Source organism: Tachypleus tridentatus, chromosome 1 (genome assembly GCF_004210375.1).
Source record: "Tachypleus tridentatus isolate NWPU-2018 chromosome 1, ASM421037v1, whole genome shotgun sequence".
NCBI classification, from domain to species: Eukaryota; Metazoa; Arthropoda; class Merostomata; order Xiphosura; family Limulidae; genus Tachypleus; species Tachypleus tridentatus.
The window spans coordinates 9750245-9767826 of NC_134825.1; the positions used below are offsets into that span (position 1 = coordinate 9750245).

The following is a 17582-nucleotide window of genomic DNA, read 5'->3' on the forward strand; positions in this document are numbered from 1 at the left end:
CGTAGATGGATCTAATTACTTTAGAACACCTTTAACAAGATAAATTATTTATTTCCGTTAAACTGTGAAACTCACTTTAAAATATATGACGTGTTATGGCTAATCTTTCACGCGCGTGTAACTTCCCGTTTTCTAACTTTTCTTTCGACTGAAGCTTTACTCTTCCCTCTACTTACTTGGGCTCGCTAGTCACCTGTGTATATATACCTTGTTTACCGAGACTTTCAACTTTATGTAAACGATGCAAGCGACGCTATAATGTAACTATACTCATTAATGAAAAGTACTGAAGGTTCAGGTAACTTGGTGTCAACAACAATTTATCCATACTCAAAACGTACCGTTCTTACATCACCAAACTTGCCCTAACTATCACTTTTAAAATAATTGCTTTAACTCTATTGTTATGAAAAGTAAATTAAAAAATAGCTTTTAAACTAAGAATTTTTGTATGTCCAACACTTGGGCATAACAGCCAAAAGCAGAGGAGATATTTCGTCTATCATACACAATCCAAATAACAAATGTTCGGATTTCTACTTTTATGAGTTCAAGATGACTGCCATGCCCACAACCGTTAGGATATGGGTTCTAGTGACCAGATCTTAACACTTATAAAGTCTGTAGCTTGCATTATAATTTTGCAACTGTTGTGTTACTTATATCTTAGAGACAGAATATCCAAGTTACTTGCTATTGTTACAGACGTTTTAACTTGTAAATGAAACCAGTAATAATTTTGTATAAAGTATATAAATTTACAAAGTTTTGTCACAGTTTGACTTGCGCGATGATGTATTTGTTGGTGCAAAAAATTTATGTTTTTAAATAATTATCTCTTCAGGGCTGTACAGAACTAAGCCTTGATAACTGTGAAACGTAACGTGTGTAATATAAAAAACAAACCTGTTTCCGATCATATAAATATCTAAGTCTATGTGCTCTAAACTACACATATTTGAGACTTTAGCCTGTTATGTCTTCAGTCTTATAAATATACATCTGATTTTCATGAAAATGCCATTCTAAGGCGTATCTCTTTATACATTTGCTTTAATACGTAATAAACTACATGTCTTTTATAAAATCAATATAAGTCAAAATCATAACAAAATAATAATAAACAAGGGAAATATTACATTCTATTTTCAGACTGTAAGAACACTTGGAAGTTGTTCGTAACTCCGAATCTACAGCTTCACACGTGTTGATGTACTCTCCAGGTTCCAGTTCACCCTCCAGGGTACACTCCACATCCAGATCTCTCCCGTCTCCTGCTACAAACCTGGGTTTCTTTACACGAGCCACCCCACCTTCTGCCAACAAGGTTTTGTTGGAACAACCCACAGGTTTCGGCACAACCGCCTCTATAAGTAAGTATGTGAAATATAATTGCCGGTTTTACAAACTCTCAATTAATCACGATGCATATGTTTATTTGATCTACTTAGTATTATAGGAATTTAAACTGTTTTCAAATCTACAGTTCAATCTCACGTGGTCAACAAATGCGTATAAAAAATTCAGCCTACATTTCATTATTATTCGAATTTTTAACGAAAAATACTTGGTTGAATAATTTTGAGATACAGGTATAAAATTACTTCAAAATAATGGCTAACGTGTAGATTTTTATAATACAAACTGTACACTAGAGATATTGTATTTAAACTTGTCTGGGACGTATGAAACACGAGATTGAGGTCTACACCTACGTATGAAACACAATATTGAGGTCTACGTATGAAGCACGATATTGAGGTCTACGCCTACGTATGAAAAACGATATTGAGATCTACGCCTACGGTTCAGAATAGTAGACCAGGGAGGGTCAGAGACAACAGTTCACCCCTTCCTCCCTACTTTACGTTTGATTTTTCTACCACTGTTTTTTTTTTCTTGATAGAAATTCCAATTTTTTTATTAAGACGTGAGAATCAAAGTTGCGTCCAAATGTCCAGGTATGCACTTTGACTTCTCTCAAGGCCAATGTCTATGTACGTAATGACAATAATAATAGCTATGCAACTATTAGTGTCGCTTCATTTCTTTGTCCGAATGTCATGCACACCGAAGACTGTTGAAATGGTGATACTGCAGTATTATGGAAGATGTTAGTAAATCAAAGTAAGGAAGTTACAGTCAGGTAACTGGCCACAATTAACGGAAGGCAAAACTCTCAGCATTTAGATTTTAATAGTTGTTAGCAGCAAATAAATTACACGTGACGGTGAGTAGAGCAAGTTAGTAATACGTCACGGTGTAAGGAACAAGTAAGTAACATGTCACGGTGTCAGCAGCAAGTAATATGTGACGGCGTGAGGAGCAGGTAAGTAATACGTCACGGTGTAAGGAGCAAGTAAGTAACATGTCACGGTGTCAGCAGCAAGTAATATGTGACGGCGTGAGGAGCAGGTAAGTAATACGTCACGGTGTAAGTAACAAGTCACGGTGTGAGGAGTAAGTTAGTAACAAGTCACGGTGTGAGGAGTAAGTTAGTAACAAGTCACGGTGTGAGGAGCTGTTAGTAACAAGTCACGGTGTGAGGAGCATCCTAGTAACAAGTCACGGTGTGAGGAGTAAGTTAGTAACAAGTCATGGTGTGAGGAGCAAGTTAGTAACAAGTCACGGTGTGAGGAGCATCTTAGTAACAAGTCACGGTGTGAGGAGTAAGTTAGTAACAAGTCACGGTGTGAGGAGCTGTTAGTAACAAGTCACGGTGTGAGGAGCAGTTAGTAACAAGTCACGGTGTGAGGAGTGTTAATAACAAGTCACGGTGTGAGGAGCTGTTAGTAACAAGTCACGGTGTGAGGAGTAAGTTAGTAACAAGTCACGATGTGAGGAGCTGTTAGTAACAAGTCACGGTGTGAGGAGTAAGTTAGTAACAAGTCACGGTGTGAGGAGCATCTTAGTAACAAGTCATGGTGTGAGGAGTAAGTTAGTAACAAGTCACGGTGTGAGGAGCATCTTAGTAACAAGTCACGGTGTGAGGAGTAAGTTAGTAACAAGTCATGGTGTGAGGAGCAAGTTAGTAACAAGTCACGGTGTGAGGAGCTGTTAGTAACAAGTCACGGTGTGAGGAGCATCTTAGTAACAAGTCACGGTGTGAGGAGTAAGTTAGTAACAAGTCACGGTGTGAGGAGCTGTTAGTAACAAGTCACGGTGTGAGGAGTGTTAGTAACATGTCACGGTGTGAGGAGCTGTTAGTAACAAGTCACGGTGTGAGTAGCATTTTAGTAACAAGTCACGGTGTGAGGAGTAAGTTAGTAACATGTCACGGTATTTCTGAAAATGTTATCAAAGGTTTTGGATATATTTTACAACAGAAGAAGTAACAGCCATAAGAAACATGCATTCCCAAAATAAAATACAATTTCTGATTGACAACTAATCAACTAATTTTTCATTTGTATTCATAACCAAAATACACAATGCACGTGTCACCCCTTGTTTTGTACTGTTTACCAGAGGAAAAACAATCAGTCACCAGAACCATATCTGCGTATAATTCGCACTAAGAGACTAACTGACTGTCACACTTATAATGCACCAACAATTTAAACTGGGATTTGTGTGTGTGTGAGGTATCTCATGGATTTGGACCGTCGTAGTCAGCTCCGAAATTCAGGAGTGTAGCACAGGGCCGGTTTATAAATCAGTGTTCTTAAGATTTAAATTTGGCACGAACTTAAAATATGTGGAGCTTGATATGAAATCAAGTTAGTTCTACTAAAGATAGAGCACAACATTTATCACTGTAAATAACATCAAACAAAGAACTTTGCAGTCATCATGGTGCAGACAGTAGTTTAATTATCTCTAACAGAACGAAAACGCTTTGAACATAGAGTAAGTAGCTTACTTCTACAGTTCGGTACTTCTGTTATGTTCCATTTAAAGTCGTGACGACAGTATCTTGAGGTTATAGCTGATTGGCTGGTTGGAATGACGTATGTGTCCCGACAGTGGTACTTGCAGACCGTTCCAGAAGCATAGCTGTCTGGTTGAGGGTGACACTCTGTGTAGCCATTTTGTATATCTGGCGGAGAGCGACACTCTGCGTCTATAAAAACAATTATTTGTTTACATGTGTATTAGGTGCTTCTTTCGAACACTGGGCAATAAAGATAAAAGAGAGAGAAAGATAGATATGATTTATAAAAAAAAAAGTTTAGTAAAAAAACAAGTAGAATAAGCAACAAAAGACACAAAAATATAGTAAAGCTAATTAATCACCAAATTATTCAGGATGGAAATAATACTTATAATAAATATGTGCAACAGGGTTAGATATAGTTAGTTATCTCTACGTATTTTAGGCACCTGTTAGAATTATTATACAACCATTCCTAAAACACAGAACAAAACCTGAAACAAAACTTTTCTATGAAGAAGCTAGTTTTTGCACGAGGCGCCACCTACTTAAATACCAAGCATTGAATATTTTGTATCTTATTATTTCCCCTTACGTTAAAAAAAGAGGTACGTTACAAGAAAGGCAAGAAAATTTTACTTACGTGTTTCAGATGTTAGCAACATTTTTATAAATAAATTTGTTTTAATAACACTTTTCCGTTGAACTAAATAATATCATAAGAGAGTGGAACAGTTACAATGCATGTAGTCAGTACCTTACCCTTTATGATCACTTTCTGGAAACAACTGGCAGATGTCTGTAAGTCTGGATCCACTGCATAACACATGTTAGTGTACTTCCCTGGTTTCAACGGTTTCTTCAGTGTACACTTTACATCTGCATCCTTTCCGTCTCCTGTTACAAACCTGGGTTTCTTCACTTGAATAGTACCAGTTCTAGCCACCAGGGTTAGATCTGTACAGTCGAGAGGCTTGGGCGGAACGGCTTCTATCGTGAAACACACACACACATACAAATATATAAAAGACGAAATCAAGCAGCGAGGGAGATGTTCGTGTGTTGCTATTATCTACTATCCAGACCACAGTTTTCTTTATGTAATTAACTGCAAAGTTACTCGAGGATTATCTGCACACAGTTTCCCTCGAGCTACTTATTACAAAAAAATATTGGGATTGACCGGCACAGTATAATGTCTTCACGGCATGACAGTTGATGGGATTCGCGATTGGTAGATTATAAGCCAAGCGACCTAGCCACCAGGTGACGCCACGCCATACCTGAATATATACCAAAGATGTCTAAAAACTTGAAATATTATATCTAGCATGCTTGTGCGTTTAATTGATTGGCGTTAGAAATTAATCACAGTTTTTAAAATATATATATTTACACACAAAGGGACCTGGAATGTCAGAAGGTGTTGCGTTTTATAGTCTAATGTATTGGATTCTACCGAAATAAAGTTTAATAGCATCAGCTATATTGTCTTTTGCTTTTCATAATGTGTTATTATTATGTTAGGCAGCATGAATGATGGGCTAATGCACATATACGAAATCGTATTTTATTTTTGACTTTGTATGTGATATGACGTAAATAAAATATGCTCAAGACACCAATATTTAGATTTAAACAAAAAAAAAAAGAATTTTTTTAAAAGTAGGAAACATAGGAAATATTCCAAAAAGGGAGAATTTAGGAATTATTTATTGAAAGAAGGGGAATTTTAGAAAATGTTGCTTTAACAAAAGGTAATTTTAGAAAATGTTTCTTTAACAAAAGGTAATTCTAGAAAACATTTATTTAACAAAAGGGAATTTTAGAAAATGTTTCTTTAACAAAAGGTAATTCTAGAAAACATTTCTTTAAGAAAAGGATATTTTAGAAAATGTTTCTTTAACAAAAGGGAATTTTAGAAAATGTTTCTTTAACAAAAGGGAATTCTAGAAAACATTTATTTAACAAAAGGGAATTTTAGAAAATGTTTCTTTAACAAAAGGTAATTCTAGAAAACATTTCTTTAACAAAAGGATATTTTAGAAAATGTTTCTTTAACAAAAGGGAATTTTAGAAAATGTTTCTTTAACAAAAGGATATTTTAGAAAATGTTTCTTTAACAAAAGGGAATTTTAGAAAATGTTTATTTAACAAAAGGGAATTTTAGAAAACATTTCTTTAACAAAAGGGTATTTTAGAAAACATTTCTTTAACAAAAGGTATTTTAGAAAACATTTCATTAACAAGTGGGTATTTTAGAAGACATTTCTTTAACAAAGGGTATTTCAGAAAATGTTTATTTAACAAAAGGTATTTTAGAAAACATTTCATTAACAAGTGGGTATTTTAGAAGACATTTCTTTAACAAAAGGATATTTGTAAAAAATGTTTCTTTAACAAAAGGGAATTTTAGAAAATGTTTCTTTAACAAAAGGGAATTTTAGAAAACATTTCTTTAACAAAAGGGTATTTTAGAAAACATTTCTTTAACAAAAGGTATTTTAGAAAACATTTCATTAACAAATGTGTATTTTAGAAGAATTTCTTCAACAAAAGGGTATTTCAGAAAATGTTTCTTTAACAAAAGGGAATTTTAGAAAACATTTCTTTAACAAAAGGTATTTTAGAAAACATTTCATTAACAAGTGGGTATTTTAGAAAACATTTCTTTAACAAAGGGTATTTCAGAAAATGTTTATTTAACAAAAGGGAATTTTAGAAAACATTTCTTTAACAAAAGGTATTTTAGAAAACATTTCATTAACAAGTGGGTATTTTAGAAGACATTTCTTTAACAAAGGGTATTTCAGAAAATGTTTCTTTAACAAAAGGGAATTTTAGAAAACATTTCTTTAACAAAAGGTATTTTAGAAAACATTTCATTAACAAGTGGGTATTTTAGAAGACATTTCTTTAACAAAGGGTATTTCAGAAAATGTTTCTTTAACAAAAGGGAATTTTAGAAAACATTTCTTTAAAGAAGGGTATTTTAGAAAACATTTCTTTGAGAAAAGGGTATTTTAGAAAACATTTCTTTTAAAAAGGAACTTTAAGAACCATTTCTTTCAAGAAAGGGAAACATTAAGGAACAATTTATTTAAAGAAATTGAATTTTAGGAACTGTTTCTTTAAATAAGGGGACATTTTGAGAACTATTTATTCAAAAAGAGATTTTTAGGAACCATGCTTGTAAGAAGGAAACTTTGATACGAGGGAATTTTAGGAACCAATTCTTTGGATAAAAGAAACTTCTAGGAATCTCTTTCAATTTTAATTAATAAATTTAGGGCTCAGCTATCGAACTATGAAACCTGAAAGAAATGCTCATTAGACCATTTGCTGCAAGCAACAATGTTTCGTAAAATAAACTAATGGTATGAGTAACATTCAACTTACAATAATAAATTACAAGTGATATGGTAAACATCTCATAGTAAAATAAACTAATGGTATGAGTAACATTCAACTTACAATAATAAACTACAAGTGATATGGTAAACATCTCACAGTGACAGATGTGCTTTGATCTGTGTCAGATTTTAATAATTTTATATTTCATTTTCAGTAATTTGATGGAACCAAAGATGTTTATATATAGTTTTGAAGCTTTCATTGAGAAAGTATACGATGTTTCATATACAAGGAACTCAGACTTAGTAACAACATTCTTCATAAAAACCTATAGGTAAAACAGTCTCAAAGTCCAGATAAATACTGATAAATGTTAATTCTGTTACCACTAAAACTTACTAACTGTGTGATAAAGTAATTCACACATATTACGTTTCTCCAGCTTACTTTGACAATCTGGAACTTTAGTTGTGTTCCATGCGGAGTCCTGAAGACATTTTCTCGAGGAGATATCTGATTGGCTGATTGGTATGGCGTAACCATGATGACAATGATATTTACAGACTGTCTCCGGAGGATATCTGTCATGGCGCGGTCGACATTCCAGATAACCCCTTTCTGTTTTAGGCGGAGCGCTACACTCTAAAGCTAAAAAAAAAGGAACATAACTTCTGTGCTTGGAATGTGAAAAAACTTGTGAAATGTTTTCGTTATTATTGTTATTAACTGGCTCTAATCTTTACATGGTTTATTTTTCAACAGGCACCTAGTGTGCACTAAAAAAGTAGACAAACAGATTATATTTCTCAAGCAACCATATGAAAATAAATATACAAATATTCCTCAGTACAAATTTTTGTTGAGACAAATAGAGATCACGCTAAAATTAGATACACAAACAAAACTACACGTGCATATGACGTGTTGAATTTTTATGATTCCTACGTGACTGTATAAATTTGTAAATATATTCAAGAAACGTAAGAACACATTGTTTACACGATATTAAGTTTCTATGAGGGCTGTTCTTGAATAAATTGTTCTTAACGAATGCTCTGATCAATAGATCAATAACCTGTAAGCTACTAGCGACATCGTGTCACGTGTTCTAATATGGCGTGCAATAATATGGACATCGTTTTCGAATATTGAGATGCAACAATACTCTTAACGAAAGATAGACAGTAGTGGTGTTGCACTCACTGACCGTTCATTGTTCGTCCTGACACTAATCTGGAAGGTGTCCTCTTACAAGATGTTACTGACAGGCCTCATAAACTTTGACCCTGAGAGGTCGGAAAGGGCGGGTCCTGTCCCGTTCTCTTTACGATCTATATCTATAATCTTCTAACGTTCTTATTATCTGCTTGTTACAGTTACAGACAGCTGATATTTATAAAGCAGTTGTACTCTGTTCAATTCCTAATTAATACAACGCCTGTATTTTAACAAACGGAAACGACGTTGCTAACATGTTTTGAAACAGCCTCTAGCTGATTGCCCACTTCTGTAGCATTACTACTGTGCGTTTGTTAGGTTGTAAGATAATATTTTTGGTGATCAATAGGGTGCTCCAAAGGACGGTTGCCATTGTAAAATTTGGAAAAATTGACATTGTTTCTGTTATTGCTTTGAAAATTTATCAGATAATGACATTAAACATTGAAGATAATATGGAGTCAGTAAGCGTCTTCAGTTCTGTATGGATTTTGAGGGAGGGCATTTTGAGAATATTTTGTGAGTTTGTGTAAACGCTCAACTACGGTAACCGACTTTTGGGTCACCCTATAGAATCAGTAAAAATTAGCTTCTTTATCAATACTCCTCGAAATTTACTTCCTACTAAAATAAGCAGGTGTTTAGTAAAATTACTAGAGAAGAAAAATGGTTATTATGGGATTGATATATTTTGTACAGAATTTCGTAAAATGGCAGCTGAACTTATGAGTTCCACATCTTACATTCGTTATCATTTATGAACTGGTAATCCTAACATGCTTAATCGAATGTATATTTATGCATTTGTACGTTTATAAGTAACAACACGTTCATTACCTCACCTTTGACAACAACTTTTTGGAGACATCTGCCAGCTGTCTGTAGTTCCGGATCCATAGCGACACAAATGTTTGTGTACTTCCCTGGTTTCAATAACCTTCCAAGCGAACATTTTGAGACAATCTCTTCCCTTTGTATGTTATAAATTTGGTTTCTGCACTCGAACACCATCAGTTCCTGCCACCAGGGTTTGATCTGCACAGTCGAGAGGCTCGGGCGGAACGGCTTCTGTCATGAAAGTAAAGTGTTAGGAAAACCAAATAGTCAAATCTGTGTTAATCTTTAAACAAAATTAATACAGGATAATAAGACACGCTAAACGAAAGGTTTATCTAGGCGGACATGTGCGCTGCATAGAGTATTAATAAGACGACGTTGCACGATTCAGGTAAGAAACCTGGATAAGAAACGAAGAAGAGGCTTTTTTAACTGACAATCAGTTTCATGAGAACATTTAGGTTGGATAAGAGAAACATTCCTAAATATGTACAAAGTCGTGAACATTTATCGCTTTTGTGTTATAACGGAATTGTTCCATTATTCAATATCAGACACTATAACTATAAATCATTATGCTTGTTATGTTACCAATTCTGAACGTTAGTGACATTACAACAACAGACATTTAAGCTCCATGTATTACAGATTTTGAAACCTAATGACATTTCAACAACAAACATTTAAGTTCAATGTACTAAAGATTCTCAACATTAATAATATTAGAAGTTAAGCTCCACAAACTGAAGATTCTGAACATTAATGACATTGTAATAACAGATATTCAAGCTTGATATGCTACCATATCTAAACACTAATGCCATTGCAACAATAGTACGTTAAGATCCTTTCGCTATCAGTTTTGAACGTTGATGGCCATGACATCCTATAGCAGTAGCGTAATAAAGTTTTGGAATATGCAAAGGTGCCACTGAAACATATTTTAAACTTCAAAGTTTTTTTAAACATTGAACAGTAGTTACACATATCAACAATTATATCTCCTGTATACTGGTCACAGAGTGACCTATTCAACCCATCTAATGAACCAAAACTGACGTGGAATATTTTCCAAAGACCTCAAAGTAAAGAAGGGTATTCTAACAGAAAGGAAGACAAGCTTACACTGTGGAATGTGTACTTTAACTTATTCTTGTATGCACAGTTGTGATGCGTAAAAAGTCATGATGTTTATAACGTTTTTATTAACTATCAAAAATTTGCTCTGGGACTTTCTTTTTTGCTGACTAACCGATAGATAAGGTCGATTCATAAACGACAAAAATACGAAGTAGAAGATTAAGTCGCCGTTAGAGTTATAACTATGAATTAGTTAATAAAAACAGTGTGAAGGCTAGAATTCTATATTTAATATTTTATAAGAATGACAACACAAATATCCTGAACATACTTAAACAGTCCGGGAATTTGGTTATATTCCAGCTGGAGTCGTGAAGGCATTGTCTTGAAGTGACATCTGATTGGCTGACTGGAATGACGTAACCATCACGACAACGGTACATGCAAACTGTCCCTGGTGTATAGCTATTGGTTTCAGGTTGGCATTCTGTGTACCCATTTTGTATGTCAGGTGGAGAGAGACACCCTGTAGCAATTAAAATAAATAACTTAAAGTATTATTTTTTTAATTTGTTAATAATAGAATTAGCAAAATTAGGTTGTATATCAAATATTTGAAGAAGATTTTATTTTATTCATCCAACCACATTAATAAAATCTATAAGCAATAATTATATCTTGACCCTAGCCGTCCCTAACTTAGCAGTATAAGACTAGGGGGAAGGCAGCTAGTCGTCACCATCCACCGCCAACACTTGGACTACTCTTTTACCAACGAATAGTGGGATTGACTGTAATATTATAACGTCCCCACGGTTGAAGTGGCGAGCATGTTTGGTGTAACGGGGATTTGAACCAATGGATTACAAGTCGAGTACCTTAAACACCTGGTCATGCCGGGCTATTAACATAGAATACAATTTTATGTTTAGGATGACAGTAAACACATAAAATGTGTTACATGTTTTAAATCAACACATGGTTAATATTAAAGTTACCAAACGTACCGCTACCTTACCCTTTACAGTCACTTTCTGGAAACAACTGGCAGACGTCTGTAGGTCTGGATCCACTGCATAACACACGTTAATGTACTTCCCTGGTTTTAACGGTTTCTCCAATGTACACTTTACATCTGCATCCTTTCCGTCTCCTGTTACAAACCTGGGTTTCTTCACTTGAATAGTACCAGTTCTAGCCACCAGGGTTTGATCTGTACAGTCGAGAGGCTTGGGTGGAACGGCTTCTGTTAGAAAGAAACAAGATCTTAACAATTAACGATTCCTTATTACTACATATTCCGGTGGCCCAACGATAAGTCTGAGGGCTTATAACACAAAAAATTGGGTTTCGATACCTGTGATTGGAAGAGTACCATTCTATATATATCTTCTTAAGCACAAAACAAATAACCCTTCACGATGCAGGGCTAACAGTTAAAACAAGACGATTATAAAAATTCTTGAACAATAACTAATTTTACGTATTTTATTTTCTAAATTTTCAAATACAAAATTCCTCACAAATTAACTGAAACAGTAAAAAGCTACTTTAGAATTATTGTTCAATTTATTATTGTTTAATAAAAGTAATTATTTTAAAATGGCATTTCAAAAGCATTCTAAGTAAAGTAAATTTTCCAAGTAAGGCTTAAAGACAAATGTTAATGTCTTATTTATTTCTTTAAACCACGGTATAGGGTTACGAGTGTGTGTGTGTGTATTTCAGATTTAATGTTTGTGAATCATACGTCGGATTGCATTGAATACTAGTGCCATCTAGTAACAGCCGAGTAAATAAAATATCTATAATGCTAAATTCGAAACTAAAGACCAACTGGTGACAATGAATGACAATTATTGGAGCGCCCAGGTAACTGCAAACTCCATTAATCGCACTTCCTTTACTGAATTTCCAAATTAACAGAAAAATTTATCTTTGTTCATTAAACAATAGTGTTCTTATCTTAACTTAATTATTAATTCTTAAAAAATGTAACTGATCGCATACAATCTTTTCTTCACTTACTCTTGCAGTCCGGCACTTTGGTTGAATTCCATCTAGAGTTCTGACTACATTGTATCGAAGAAGCATCTCTTTGGCTCACAGGAATGACGTAGCCATCATTACACTTGTAGATGCAGACAGTGCCCTTGAAGTACCTTCCAGTTTTTGACCCACACTGAAGATATCCATTCACTGGTTCAGATAGGGTACTGCAGCCTTTAGCTGAACAATAATAGCAAGGACATAGCATAAGATTGTTCATTTATAAGTAACTAAACCATAGCTATTTTGTATCAACTTACAGAAAATCTTATAAGCGACAAAGTTTTTGTCCCACACAAACACTGAAGAACAAATAAATAAATCAAACCTAATTTAACATGGTACTTGTTGAAGACATCTTTTAAACTTCAATCTTTGTCTAACAAAACATCTTTCCACATATTCCTTTCCTAGATTCATGCTGAAAATTCGTTAGCACTTGTCTAATCTTCGACTTTAAAAACTCATATTTTATAAAACAACGATTATTTGTTACACAATTCTAAAAAGTAAGAAAAAAAGCCAGGAGGAGGAGCTGAGGTGCCTGCGGGACCTGAACATGCCAATATTATGGGAATCAGGGGGTGTGGCCCTATAAAATGTGGCATTTATTGATTTCCAATGGAGTAATTCCCAAAGTATAAATGGATAAATGCGAACGTATAATGCATTAAAACGATTAGCATGCCTTTCTCATTCCTCCAGAAATAGTGGGGGACTTTACCGACTTATTTTAATCTGTGCCCCCATCACCTAGACATAGTCCTGGGAGCTAACACTCTAGTGCCTCACTGATTCTTTAACATGCGTCTTACAATGTACATACAACTCAGACAGAGAGGCGTATTTGGTAGAACTAAGTCTCGGACCACCCATCACCTAGACATAGTCCTGGGAGCTAACACTCTAGTGCCCCACTGATTCTTTAACATGCGTCTTACAATGTACATACAACTCAGACAGAGAGGCGTATTTGGTAGAACTAAGTCTCGGACCACCTATCAATCACCTAGACATAGTCCTGGGAGCCAACACTCTAGTGCCCCACTGATTCTTTAACATGCGTCTTATAATGTACATACAACTCAGACAGAGAGGCGTATTTGGTAGAACTAAGTCTCGGACCAAAGACCTTAATATTCCTAGTCCGATATGCTAGCCAGAAGGCCATATTCGGACTTGATATTGTAGTTTAATCGATCATAATGATTTGTTGAAATGGAAAAGGTTATGTTATTGTCTTTATGGATAAACATAAGGAATATAACTTGTCATTGAAAGATAATAAATAACAACTTAATGATTAAAATGTGTGAAAACTACATATTACGTCATTTTGTGGGAGGGGACAGAAATGAGGATTAATCGATAATAAGCATTGTCACACATATGTCAAGATATGGAATCGAAACCTCTTAATTATCGCTAACCTTAATTAGAATTTATTGTTAGTATAAAGTCAAACAAACTGAGCCACTTGTCGCAATAAAGTTCTTTCTTAGCTATTCAATCTGCACGTGCAGGAAGCTCGCGAGGCCACTTAGAAATGAACGTCTTCTACGTAAAGCTAATTAATTTTTATGAATTTTAACCCCCTTACATTTTATGTTCAGTTTGTAAACACACTCTGCATTGGTCCGCAGCTCCGGATCTGTGGCTGTACACGTGTTAATGTACTCTCCAGGTTCCAGTTCACCTTCCAGGGTACACTTCACATCCAGATCTCTCCCGTATCCTGCTACAAACTCGGGTTTTTTTACAAGTGCCACTTCTCCATCAGTCACCAGGGTTTGGTCAGTGCAGTCCACGGGTTTTGGTGGGATTGCCTCTATTAGGTTAAAAGAGATCGTATAATTAAAAATAAATTTGAAAGAAGGACAGAGAAGATCTTGTTATTTCTGAAAACAACGACAATGAACAAACAAGAAAGATTTTTGAGGTACAACAACTATTTCTTCCAAACAGATTATTGTACATACTCAACGATCACTGAGAAAGCATCAAAACGGATCATCACGTGCAAGTAACTTATTAATAAGGCTGGAAATATGTAGAATAGTTTTCAATGTAGACGTTATTAAACGTCCGTTCTTCTATTTCTCAGATGGTGATATTTGACATTTAAAGTGATGGTAAAATTCAAGTTAATTGTTCAAATTTGTTTTCCCACATCTACGACAATAACGGTAATATTTTAAAGAAAGAAGAGAAATAGAACAGATTTTATGCCAACACTATACATCTTACTGAAGCATATCATTTGGATCTTTGTATACCTTATGCCAACACTATACATCTTACTTGAAGCGTATCATTTGGATCTTTGTATACCTTATGCCAACACTATACATCTTACTTGAAGCATATCATTTGGATCTTTGGATACCTTATGCCAACACTATACATCTTACTTGAAGTGTATCATTTGGATCTTTGTATACCTTATGCCAACACTATACATCTTACTTGAAGCATATCATTTGGATCTTTGTATACCTTATGCCAACACTATACATCTTACTTGAAGCGTATCATTTGGATCTTTGTATACCTTATGCCAACACTATACATCTTACTTGAAGCATATCATTTGGATCTTTGGATACCTTATGCCAACACTATACATCTTACTTGAAGCGTATCATTTGGATCTTTGTATACCTTATGCCAACACTATACATCTTACTTGAAGCATATCATTTGGATCTTTGGATACCTTATGCCAACACTACACATCTTACTTGAAGCGTATCATTTGGATCTTTGTATACCTTATGCCAACACTATACATCTTACTTGAAGCATATCATTTGGATCTTTGTATACCTTATGCCAACACTATACATCTTACTTGAAGCGTATCATTTGGATCTTTGTATACCTTATGCCAACACTATACATCTTACTTGAAGCATATCATTTGGATCTTTGGATACCTTATGCCAACACTATACATCTTACTTGAAGTGTATCATTTGGATCTTTGTATACCTTATGCCAACACTATACATCTTACTTGAAGCGTATCATTTGGATCTTTGGATATCCTTACAGTTTATAAACTGTAAAAAAAAAGTTCATGTTACGGATAAACTTTAGAGCGTTAGAGTTATGTGTTAAATCATTTGATGGCCCGGCATGACTAGGTGGTTAAGACACTCGACTCGTAATCCGAAGGTCGCGAGTTTGAATCCCTGTCACACCAAACATGCTCGCCCTTTCAGCCGTGTGACGCGGTAAATCCCACTATTCGTTGTGTGGTAAAGAGTAGGCCAAAAGTTGGCCTTACACTGCTAAATTAGGGACGGTTAGCGCAGATGTCCCTCGTGTAGCTTTGCGCGAAATTCAAAACAAACCCCAAACCAACAAAAATCATTTTATTTCAATTGAAATGATATGGTTACATGTTAAATCATGATCTGTAAGTTGATTACGGGACGATATGGTTACATGTTAAATCACGCTTTATGATTTGATCACGTGTCAAAACGAATTCGATAAGATTATTACGGAGGAATACAATTACGTGTTAATTACGTGTAAAAACCCTGCACTACTTGATAAATATTTGTTAACACGTGCAACCTCAAAGTTGGTGCGGCCACCATACCGCCTATTCCTACTTCGTGTACGTTTTGTAACGTGGTAATTGTACAAACCGAATGACAGATGCACATAGCTAAGTTTCTCTATTATAAACTTTATTTCCACAATCAAGCATCATAAGACAGGAAACTCCAATAGTCATCATTATAGCTAACTGACTGGTAAGGAGTGGACCAACAGCGTAGTATCAAGATAACTGATTTTGGAATTTTAAAATTTGTTGAATATTTAGAAGTAAGTTTAGCTACTGAAAAAACTCAACTTAAGTTTATAACTGGGTCAAAATTTAGAGTAAAACGCGAAGTACGAATGGACGGAACGATGGTCACACCCACCTCGGATCGCATGTGTCAAAAACCACCCATTCCTGCCTTGTTTCGTCACGTTTTGGTGGTCCCATTCATATCTTCTAATGTTTTAATTTAAAAAAAATACACTTCTCATATAGCTTCTCTTGGTGCTTCAATTACCAAGAGTGATTGAACATAGACTTATCCTTCTCATAGCTTATCTTGGTGCTAATTACCAAGAGTGAATGGACATAGACGTATCCTTTCTCTATAGCTTATCTTGGTGCTAATTACCAAGAGTGATTGGGCATAGACTTATCCTTCACATGGCTTCTCTTGGTGCAAATTACCAAGAGTGAATGGACATAGACTTATCCTTCACATAGCTTCTCTTGGTGCAAATTACCAAGAGTGAATGGACATAGACTTATCCTTCACATAGCTTCTCTGTGCTAATTGCCAAGAGTGAATGGACATAGACTTATCCTTCTCATAGCTTATCTTGGTGCAAATTACCAAGAGTGAATGGACATAGACTTATCCTTCTCATAGCTTCTCTTGGTGCTAATTACCAAGAGTGAATGGACATAGATTTATCCTTCACATAGCTATTCTTAGAAACATTTCTAGACATTTTTTGCCTTTTTCTAAAATCTTTGTTATAGTTTTGATCATACTTACAGTCTTTTCTTTAGTTGGATTAATTGTTAAGGCTTGTTTCGCTTATTCAACATTACTTTTATAACTTTACTTCCATTATTGTAGTAATACTGTCTTTGTTGGGACAAAGACTTTTCAAAATTACCTACATGATATTTTCTCCTCTTCTCTCATTTTGTTTCCTTGAAAGGCATATTTAAAAAAACTGTTCTGTTTCATGTACAACATTAGAAATCAATACATCACACTTAGTTTTAAAACAAATTACACAACTTATCGTTCTTGTTTTCAACCAGAGTACTTGAAGAAAACCGTTTTAGATTTCGGCACTGGTACCGTTCCTCTTCACGTGGGAGACTCACGTGTTGGGCACCGACTACTATAACAGAACTGCTTTGTTTAACACAAGATCTTCGCGTCAGATGTGTAGAATTGAAAACTTTGCTATCAAAGGTTAGATCATAGATAAATTCTACATCTAGAAGATCTATGTTATCTACGTGCACCCGCACGTGTTATGAAGGTGGGTTGTTACTTAGCAACTCACAGAACATGCTCATAATGAGAGAATATAGTTACTAGTGTATTTCTCATCATCATGAACAACTAGTGTA

At 34.9% G+C, this 17582-nt stretch overlaps 1 protein-coding gene across 1 annotated transcript in view; it reads right to left on the reverse strand.

Annotated features, from left to right (window-relative positions):
* Positions 1–17582, reverse strand: part of LOC143224032 (sushi, von Willebrand factor type A, EGF and pentraxin domain-containing protein 1-like) — a 102828-nt gene that overhangs the window by 43033 nt on the left and 42213 nt on the right. Inside the window, exons 14-23 of the mRNA XM_076452529.1 lie at positions 14013–14240; positions 12392–12592; positions 11382–11609; positions 10695–10889; positions 9443–9514; positions 9289–9411; positions 7676–7876; positions 4637–4864; positions 3863–4063; positions 1140–1367 (exon numbers count right to left, since the gene is read on the reverse strand). Coding sequence (XP_076308644.1) covers positions 1140–1367; positions 3863–4063; positions 4637–4864; positions 7676–7876; positions 9289–9411; positions 9443–9514; positions 10695–10889; positions 11382–11609; positions 12392–12592; positions 14013–14240 — 1905 coding nt within the window. The remainder of the gene's footprint in view (positions 1–1139; positions 1368–3862; positions 4064–4636; positions 4865–7675; positions 7877–9288; positions 9412–9442; positions 9515–10694; positions 10890–11381; positions 11610–12391; positions 12593–14012; positions 14241–17582) is intronic.